Source organism: Lissotriton helveticus, chromosome 2_1 (assembly GCF_964261635.1).
Source record: "Lissotriton helveticus chromosome 2_1, aLisHel1.1, whole genome shotgun sequence".
Classification (NCBI taxonomy): Eukaryota; Metazoa; Chordata; class Amphibia; order Caudata; family Salamandridae; genus Lissotriton; species Lissotriton helveticus.
In genome coordinates this window covers 694,958,820-694,969,280 of record NC_136059.1, presented here as the reverse complement: position 1 = coordinate 694,969,280, position 10,461 = coordinate 694,958,820, and the positions used below count along the sequence as shown (strand labels likewise).

General features: G+C 47.0%; 1 protein-coding gene across 1 annotated transcript; it reads right to left on the bottom strand.

Moving 5' to 3' along the window:
- Positions 1-4,783: 4,783 nt before the first annotated feature.
- On the bottom strand, positions 4,784-10,447 carry LOC144818219 (uncharacterized). The gene is made up of 3 exons (XM_078675400.1): positions 10,321-10,447; positions 8,107-8,308; positions 4,784-7,621 (listed from the first exon to the last, which is right to left on the bottom strand). The coding sequence occupies exons 2-3, from the start codon at positions 8,294-8,296 to the stop codon at positions 7,089-7,091; spliced, it is 723 nt and encodes a 240-aa protein (XP_078531526.1). The 5' UTR covers positions 8,297-8,308; positions 10,321-10,447; the 3' UTR covers positions 4,784-7,088.
- Positions 10,448-10,461: the final 14 nt, after the last annotated feature.

Below are 10,461 nucleotides of genomic sequence, written 5' to 3'. Positions count from 1 at the left end.
CGCCTGCACGTCACGTCCGCCGACGTGCCGTGCAACATCTAGAGCGTCTCTACATATCTCCCTTTTTTCACACAAACATTTTCAACTTACAGTCCGTCGCTCAAATCATAGTCTCTGAATCTCGTTGGCCTCACCACAGCTCTACCACTCCGTGTCCGTCTCGCAGGGGTGGTGTTGTTCTCTTCTTCGCCTTGTCTGTCTCTGTTATCTCCATTCTCCTCGACTCTTATCTCCTGCTCGCTGTTCCTTGCTTCTCCTTGTCTTTGCTCTCCTTCTTTCAATGTGATCTCGTTCTCCTGATGTTCTCGCTCCTCACTCTCGCATTCCTCTGATTCTCCCCCTGCCCTTTCACAGTCCCAAACAAGGATCTTATTACATCTGGCCATGCGGTCTTGTGACCAAATGTTGCCGTCACTCAGCCTGGCCGCTCTTCCCTTAATTTCCTTCACCTGCAGGGGCTTGCTGTATTTGCTCTCTCCTTTTCTTTGCAGAGTGGGCAGCTTCACTCTCACCCATTCTCCTTCTTTGAGTTCTGTGTCTCGCACGTTCCTCCGGGCATTATAATGTCTTGTGTATACTGCCTTGGCTTTCTCAATGTTAGCCCGCACCACAGCAGGGGACCATTCACTTACTACTGTCTTTTCCTTCCACACCCTGTTGTCCTGAGTGAACGGTTCTCGGCCGCGCAGCAGCTGGAAGGGGCTGTATCCTGTACTTGTGGGAGTGATCCTGTACGCCCACAACATGTGCCATATGTCCTTCTCCCAGTCTTTGTTGTCCGAGATGGCTGCTTGGATCGACCCCATCACCACCCTATTGAAGCGTTCGACTTGACCGTTCCCTGCTGGGTGGTATATCGATGTGTGCTTCGCTTGGATGCCGTTCCTTCCTAGGAAGTTGTCCCACTTTTCCGATCGGAACTGGGGCCCATTATCACTGAGGATAGACTTGGGTATGCCTTCCCTCACAAAAGTGTCTGCCAAGAATTTCACTATGGTATCCGTGTCCATGGCTTCCTCTATCTTGATCTCTGGCCATTTCGAGAATCTGTCCACAAGAACACACACGTACTTCTGGACCCCTTGGGTGTCTAGGACGGGGCCTAAGATGTCGACAGACAACTCTTCCCAGGGGTTCTTTGGTGTTTCGAATGCACCTAATGCTGGGCGCAGAGGTTTGAGTGTCTTGTCTGCGCCTTGGCACCTCACGCACTCTCTTACATGTCGTTCCGCTCTTATGTCCATTCCCGGCCACCAATAGTTCTGCTTGGACCTCAGTTTGAGTTTCCCTATGCCCAGGTGCCCTTCGTGCAACATGTCCAGCAGTCGGGGTATGATGTTCGTTGGAGGGACAACTTTCTCTCCTCTATATACAAATGTTCCTTGATTGTCCAGGGAGAGTTCCTCCCTCACTTCAAAGTAGGGGTTGAGTTCCTTCCGGACCCGTCTCTTATCCGGCCATCCTTGAGTGATGTAGGTTTTCACCTCTTCTAACGTCTGGTCCTCTGCATACGCCTGTGTCCATTCCTGAAGGCTGATAACCTTTTCATGATCCTCCATTAGTGCCACCCATTCTTCTGTGCATGACTTGTCCTCTTCACTAGGTTCCATAGCCGCCGCTCGGCTCAGGTAGTCTGCTACCTTGTTTTTGCTGCCTGGTATGTGTTCCACATCATACCTAAACTCTAGGAGCTTTAGCGACATCTTCGATATCCGGGGTGTCGCCTCTGCATGGCCACTCGATGTCAGCACTCTCAGTAGAGGTTTGTGGTCGGTCCGTAGTTGAAATCTGGTGCCCCACAGGAATTGTCGGAAGCGCGTGGTGGCCCATACCACCGCCAGCATCTCCTTTTCTATCACACTGTACTTCCTTTCTGTCTCACTCAGTGTGCGCGAGGCGAAGCAGATAGTCTCCAGCTGACCTTGCCCTCGGTCTTGCATGAGGACTGCACCCAGTCCCTTGTCGCTGGCGTCTGTTGTGAGGACGGTTTTGCCTTGAGGGTCGAACCCTTGAAGGGGTATGGCCCCTGCCACTTCCTTTTTGATGATCTCGAATTCCCTTTGTGTGTCCTCTGACCACTTGAATTCCGTATTCTCTTTCGTTAGCTGTCTCATATGATGAGTCTTAGAGGCAAAGTGCTGCACAAATTTTCCATAATACTCTGCCATCCCCAGAAATGACCTGACCTCTTCCTTGGTGGAGGGGGGTGGTGCCTCGCAAATCGCCCTGACGTTGTCTGCTTCGGGGGTTACACCTTGTGCCCCTATCTCATGCCCCAGGTAGGTTACCGAGTCCATCCCTATTTTGCATTTGGACCATTCAGCCGTGAGTCCTTTCCCTTCTAGGATCTTCAAGACTTCTGCCAACTTCCTGTCGTGGTCTGGTATGTCTCTGCCCATCACCAGGATGTCATCTTGGAAGTATTGGACTTCCTTGATGTCCTTGAATAATTGGTGCATCATCTTCTGGAACACCGCCGCTGCAGAAGCTAATCCGAATGGCATCCTGCGGAATTGATAGCACCCAAACGGGGTGATGAAAGATGTTAGTTTGCGGCTGTCCGGATGCAGAGCAATTTGATGATATGCAGAGGTCAAGTCTATTGTTGAGTACCACTTAATCCCCCTGGTGCTGGCCAGCATCTCCTCTATCCTGGGCAAGGGGAATCTTTCCACCACAATGTTTTTATTCAGTTCTCTCAGGTCAACACACAACCGGACCCTTCCGTTGGGTTTCTTGACCACTACCAGGGGCGCCAGCCACTCGGCGCACGTGATGGGTTCTATGATCCCCTTGTTTTCCAGGTCTTGTAGTTCTGCTCTCACAGCGTCTCTCACTGCCAACGGGACATTTCTAGCCTTGTGGGACACCGGGACAGCGTTTTCCTTCAGGATGATCTTGTGGGCGAATTTTTCCAGCTTCCCCACTGTGCCCCCAAATACCTTTGGATATTCGCTTTTCCATTTGTCCAGACTTGGCCCTGCCACCTGGTCCGTCAGGAGAATTTGCTCCTTGCCGCCCGGATCCAGCTTGATTCCTAGGTCGCCCTGATCCAACCAACCCAAGACTGACGGCCCTCTCTCCGATACATAGAGTTTACAGTGTGCTGACCGGCCTCGAAATTCGAAGGTCAAGGGTCTGAATCCTGCCATGGGGATACGATCTCCATTGTACGTGACCGGGCGGATGTCTAGCTTTTCTAGCCCTGGCCCGAGTCGTGGCGCAAACTTCTCCTCCCACACTGCTCTCTGGATGATGGTGAAGGGAGACCCTGTATCTGCCACCACGTTGATCTTGACACCGCCTATAGCCATCTCCAAAACCGGTTTCATCGTGCGTCTACCTTCTCTGTCTAGGACTTTGCCCTCCGTGCTTAGTACCTGATCCTCAATGTAGATCACCGTGACTTCTTCTGGCTCCGAATCGCCGTCTGGATCGTCGTTGCCTTGACCCACACATCTCACCATGCTCTTGGAGGCCTTCTTCCTGCAAACCTTCTCGTAGTGGCCGATTATTCCACAGAACGCACACTTGGCGCGGAACGCAGGGCACTTCCGATCGTGCGCCTCGTGCGACCAGCTCCCACACCTGTAGCATGACTTCCTGTTGCTACTCGCTTGTTTACTCGGCGTGTTCGTGCTGCTTTGCCATTTGCTGGGCCCTCTTTCTGTTGGTTTCCTGTTTCGGTACTCTCTGCTAGTCCCCTCGTCATCCACTTTGTTCACCATCGTGCTGGACGCCATATCTTTTTTCGTCACTTCAGCGCATCGCCTTGCTAATTCCGCTCTCTTCACGATGACCAACACCTCCTTCAGTGTGGTGTCTCCACTAGCCCATAGCTTGTCCTGCACATTCGTGCACGTGGTATGCATCACCACCTGGTCCTTGATGAATTCCTCTTCCCAGTTGGCGTACCTGCACGTGGCTGCCAGTCGTTTCAGTGCCGCCACATACTCCTCCACTGTTTCTCCTTGCTTCTGCTTCCTCTGTTGGAAATTAAACCTATCCACCGACACGCACATCGCCGGTCTGAAGTGTTCATTGAGGTCTTCGAGCGCATGTGCGTATACGTCGTCGTCTGTGGATGTCCTCTGTTTCGGGACCAAGCTCTTGTAAATCCGGAGTCCTTCTGGGCCTAAGTTCAGTAGCAAAATGCGTTTCTTCCTCTGGGGTTTGAATACCTCCTCATTCTCATCTTCCAGTACACCTATGAAATTGTCGATGTATTCTCTCCAGTCCTCCCACTTCATGAGGGGTTCTCCTGGGCGAGGTAAGAACTGTACCGGAGCCATCGCGTAGCCTGCTTGCGCGCTCATCTTCTCGCTCTTCGCTGCAGGTAGTGATCTTACTTGGCCACGGGGACTCCCTGGTGCGTCGTCTTGTTCTTCTCCACTTGCTGGGGTTCGGGGACTGTCCGTGTCGGCCCCCTCGGCTCCTTGTGAACCCTCCAGCGCGTGCTCACCAGTCTGCTGCTCGCTGGGTGGGTCGGCGCTCTCCTCCTGCCTTACTTCTAGGTTTCCAGGGCTTTTCCTCCCTTTTTTCCTTCCTCTGCGCCACACCCTCCGGTGTGCCGGGCTCTGCCGCGCTCTTTGGGGTACCTGTTCTCCTGCACCAGGTAGTCTTGCTCCCCTGTACCTCGTGGGGTGGTCCCGAAGCTTCTGGTGCTTGCTTGTCGCATAGGGCTGAGTCAGTGGTTCTGCCTTGCTGGGGGGTCTTCAATCCCATCCTCGTCGCCACTGTAATGATGTAGGCAGGCCCCAATGACTACTCTGAGACCTAGCTGTGGTTAACTCTTATTTATTGGTTATATCTCAACAATCCCCAAAGAGCGCCGAGCCTCCGCTCCAGCGCCCGCTCTTCCCGCTGTCGTTTTCGCGCTCTCCGCGCTAAGCCACGCCCCCAACACCCGCAGCCAATCCTGGCCGCCTGCACGTCACGTCCGCCGACGTGCCGTGCAACATCTAGAGCGTCTCTACAGAAGGTGTCGGAGCGCTTTACATAGGACCCAGTTTCAAACATAAGGACTGACGGTACAAAAAGAATTTGCAAATTGTTGACTTACATAAGAACCAGTTGAAAACATACGGATTGAGGATACTTGCATACGGATTAACTAGGTTAGTCCCCCCCCCCCCCTAACTTTTTTTTTTAGGACGTGCGCCGAGCATAACATACATTTAAACATATTGACTGAATCTGTATCTCTGTGCTTCTCTGGACGCTCTGTGAGATCAGTTTCAGGGAGCCATAGAAAGACGCGGAGGCACAAACAAACGGGAGGAATCAGTATTTCTAAGCTTCCGGGAGGCATGAACAGACGGGGGAGTTTAGACGGTTAAAAGGGTCACTTACGTTTCTGTGTCTCTGGTATACTTTAAATGTGCGCAAACTATAGTTACAACATTTTTATGCGCAATATTCCAATATGACAACGTTATTTTTATAGATTGCCTGAAGCAGTATTTCTGTGTATTTCCGCACCTTTCATGAGATCAGTTTCGGAAGGCATGGAAAGACGCGTAAGCACCAACATACGGGACGAGTCAGTCTATCTAATCTTCGCTTTCGGTTCCGGAAGATATTAACAGACTGGAGTCTTAGACGGTTACAACCTCTTTCACGTGTAGAACAGCTACACAGTCTTTTCCGGGGCGGTTTCTTTTCTTTTTAGCCAATTGCAAGCTTTGTCGGGCGGTTCAGCACTCAAACCCTCCCAGTATCGGCGGGTACCCTGTCAGTCAGAATAACGTAGTATTCTGATTGGCTACGCTTGCAGTCAGTTTTGCCAGAAGTTCAGAATCGAAAGTAAGACAGTGACACTATGGCAGTCAGATATATTTAAAAGATTTTCATCCGGTCAATTAGAAGTAAGTCGGCGTTATCTGATTTGAAACGGGTGGCATGTAATGTGTGTCTGCGGGAATATCTGGCATGAATGAATCCCATGTGTACTTTCATAACTCAGAATGCATATCTGGTCCTAGTTGCATAGCGTACCCGGGGCCTGAGTATATCCTTTGAACACTTTTTCTGATTGCTTCTCTTGTAGGCGCTCCTGGCCCCGCCGTTATCTTTATGTGCGTGTTTTTTTTCAGATTGTGTTCCATATGCCGCATAGTATATGTTTACCAGATTGCTGCACTTGTCACGAGGACTCCTAATTCCAGGTACTAGGGTTTCCTTAATGAACTCGATGCATTCTGGGAGTTGTCGTCTTAGTTCAGTGGGTAGTATCGTCTAGACTGGCCCTGAAAACTATATGTGAAAGGAAAGTTAAGCGTAGACAGGTCCACAACAAGACTGTGTATTGAGGTTGAATCCTGAATCGAAATGAGGGTCTAAGTGCAGATCGTGAACGGAAGAGATGATGGAAATGGAGTTGTCTGCAGCCACGGGGAAATACCCTTACAAATATAGCATGTTTTATGCCTGGTTTCACCTGAGAGGACCCATGCGATCGAGTAGCAGCTGGGTTAAGTGGTCACCGAACTGGGTAGAAAGATTACCATAGTCTCGCTTTTTTGTTTCTATACTTTCACTTCTGCACCTACTTGGTTTTCCTGTTTATTACTGATTCATTCGCTTTGTTTTTCTAGTATAGTTGATTTTCCTATCAACCCTTTTAAGAAACTTTACGACCTTAATTTCCCATGTCAAAAAGGAAGATCATCCTGGAGTCATTCTGGACTCATCTGATGATTACAGTCAGGCTATTCCTGCAATTATCTGGGGAAGTCATCCCAAGCCATCCTGAAGTATGCCTGTAGGACAAAAAATGTAAATGAGATGACGAACCTAGACTCATCACAAAAACTACAGTAGGATGGTGTTCTGATGACTTCTACTGGCAGGGAGCGATTACCTTTTACAACTCCACGAATACTGATTGACAACTTCAGGAGGAGGGAGAATTACTCCAGGATGGGTTCTAGCTAATTTAAGGATGACTGTCAATTATTCCAGGATGATCCTATAACCGCTCCAGGATGGAAGTGGATTACTCTGGAATGATCCCATGACAATTTCTGGATGAGTGTGGATTATTCCTGGATGATCCTATGACAGCTTCAGGGTGGCTATTGATTACATCAGAATGACCCCATTATATTTTCAGAATGAGTGTTGATTACTCTAGGATGACGTGGTGAAAGGGAGGCATGTTTTTGTCCTTGATATTTGGATTTAAGCGTGGACTCCAAGACAAGTTCATTTTCACGGTCTGATGCGTCATTTTTAGTTGTGGATTTTTGATGAAGGACACTAGCCATCCCTGCTAAAAGGGCCAGGTTTTCAAGTTTCTGCAAATTCATCCGCAAACTTGCATCACCAGGCTGAAAAGTTGTGCTTTCAGCATGAGCTTTGTTACCAACTCTTATATAATCCAGTCCACTCTGCTTGGCTTTCTTGTCCTTGCATCTTTTCTCTGCAATTTCTTCCTCTTGTAGTTCGCGTAACACCCTCTTAAGTCTACCAGCGCTTCCCCGATTGCCACAGTCCATTAACATCTGCTTTTTCTCCAGTGCCCTTTGAAGTAACACCTGTTTTAGACCCTCTGTCGTGCCAGAATAGCTTGCAATTAGCTCTTGAAAAATATCCTGAATCATTAGACACCGTTTCTTCACTAAAAAAAGCAAGAGAAAAAAAATATATATTTACATATAAACTTCAAAACAGAAAAGAACACATTGACCACTTGCAATATATCTTCACGCTCTAGCCATAATATATAAATAAAGAGGTATTGATAATAAAGGACAAATGTACAATCTATCCATAACCAAGTAAGTAGGTTTTCCTTGATAGACAGTACACATTGTAAGCCTGAACTTGAACCTCCTGAAAAAAGTTGCCTAAATAAAATAGTTTATCCAAAAATGGCTGCCTTATAGTAGTGCCACGAGCTAAACATTTCAGTCCTTTTCATATGTGTTACATTTGTCTCTGGAGAGAAATCCAAGGCATTTGTGGGGACATGCATGTTCATTTTTACTGTCCATTATTGGATTAATTAATCACAAATGTAGGTTTTTACTGAAACAGGTTGGTAATTTGTACCGTTATCCTGCAGTTGCAAACTTATTATAAAGGTTTACTTATTGTGCTTACCAGATGATTGGAACAGAATCATAGCTTTAAAATCTCTCTCTTCGGTGATTGGCCGACCAGCTTCATCTACATTTTCGACCAGCCATTTACAAAGAACTTCCCCGGGATTGTCCAAAAGCAGGAAGTCACCATCTTTTCGAACACACACAGAATGATCGCAAGTGAAAAACAGGACGTTGAATGAAGCCATGATTATGTCCTGCTAGATATAAAAATCAGGAATTAGTTTGTGTGTGGTTTAAGTTTCAGAGGTAAAATACAAAGCATATCAAACTGATTAACAGATTTAATTGGAGAAAAGCACCCCAAAAAGTACACTGACCTGGTGCAATTTCTATCTAATATGCCTAGATTTTGGACTACAAAGAAGTGTTTGGGCATGCACTGAAGGCCATTGAGGAAATTACCTAATAATCAACTTTATTTTTGGAGAGCCAGAGTGTATGCTTAGGTCTTGCTGCTCAGGACAAATAGTAATAGCAAAGTAGAAGCATTATGAGAGAATAGAAGAACTATCAATAAGTGAACTTTCACACTGGGGTTTGTGACGGGAAATCAAGTTACCTATCCCCACAGATGCATAGAGAGTCAGATGCCTGCTACCCTCTGCCCACCGGCACCCCCAACATGAAAGGACAAGCGTTAAAAATGCAATAGGTTTCACCTTTTATTAAGCTAAAGAAATTAGCTTTGCTAGTAGTATTGTACGTTAATTGTGCAATATGTAATGGCTTAATAAATGAAACAAAAGGCATTACAATGGCAAATACTCAAAAGCAAAGGTATAGCCAATAGGTCTCCCCTCCGGGACCTTATAAGTGTTTTGCCAGAGGTGTTTGGTAAGAGATGCAATTTAACATAAAGGGATCCCATACCTCGTTGACACATGCAGTACCCGCAGTTCAAACGAGAAGAGGGCATGGGGAAACCGTATATATGTATAAGAGAGAGAGAGAGAGAGAGAGAGAGAGAGAGAGAGAGAGAGAGAGAGAGAGAGAGAGAGAGAGAGAGAGAGAGAGAGAGAGAGAGGAGAGAGAGAGAGAGAGAGAGAGAGAGAGAGACGATTTATCTCAGGGCTCGATCCCTCTGCCTCAGTACGTCAGGTTGTAACTGGATATGGCTGGGATCGATAGTGGCAGATGTAACAAGACCTGCTTCATTTTTACAGAGATCTTAGCGGTCAAGGTAAATTAGCGCAAACAGGGAATACGTAATTGACCCGGTCTCAATTATATATACACATGGTAAATTAGCGCAAACAGGGAATACGTAACTGGCCCGGTCTCAATAATATATACAAACGAGTTAAAAACATTGCATGCACATGGAACGAAACCAGAATGATAGCCTGTTTTGCGAAAGTAGATATTGCAAGATGTTGGAATGCGTCCGACTACGTTTCCTAAATAGGGCGTAAACCTCAATCGCCACAGGCAACCAGGCCTTTCAATTACACAAATAACAAACAAAATAAGGAACCAGCATTACAACGGCTAAGTTATTTGAAGCATTTAACCTTATGCTTCGAAACGCATCCATGAAAACTGCCAGTGTTTTAGAAGATGTGCTGCTCTGCACACTACATAGCTTGGGGAACGTGACCAGGATTCAACAATAGAGCACACATTCATTTAGTAATGAAAGCTCACTACAAGTTGCAAGGACACAAGTAATGCTCAACAATATACAATATTCACATAAAGAAATGTGTTTAGTCTTCTTTGATTGACACCTTTTCAGTAGATCGAAAACTGTTCCATTTGGTCGAGAATCTTGAATACACGCAGGTGCACTTGGAACCAACATGGGACCTACAATATACGGGCAGTAATTTATTTTTCCTTACGGCGAAAAACTTGCTGTAAAACACATTTTTTAGGCTTTTTGCAATTTTCCACAACTTACACAAGCACGCACTACGTCACACATACACAAAAATACACATGTTCAAACACAAAAAGTGCATATTTAACAAGCAGGCAGGCTGAATACAGACAAACATCAAACACACATAATACACACACATTGCAAGGCAGGCATTAATTATAACACGTACGAAGCACACACATGCAGGGAGCTGCGTCTGAATGTACCCCCTTAATGAAAATTCGTGCTTTCCGAAAATTGAGGAAGCTGGTCTGGGACGGAAATTGAGCAGCTGGGTCCGAGAGCGGAGGATCGATGCTGCTCTTTTTTAACAGCTGCAGCACTTACCTGAGTATACGCTGGAATCGATGAAGGAAGTGGAGTTGGAAAAATAAAGAGACCGATGCCAATCCACCTGTCCCTTTCATGGCTATTGAACTCACGGCAGTCTTCGTTCTTGCCGCAGGACAATGACGTCACTTCCGGCGC

Excerpts from the sequence above, each read along its gene's own strand:
- LOC144818219 (XM_078675400.1), bottom strand. The coding sequence starts at position 8,296 with ATGGCTTCATTCAACGTCCTGTTTTTCACTTGCGATCATTCTGTGTGT. Across the intron at positions 7,622-8,106 it reads GATTCTGTTCCAATCATCTG|TGAAGAAACGGTGTCTAATG; the intron begins GTAAGCACAATA and ends TGCTTTTTTTAG.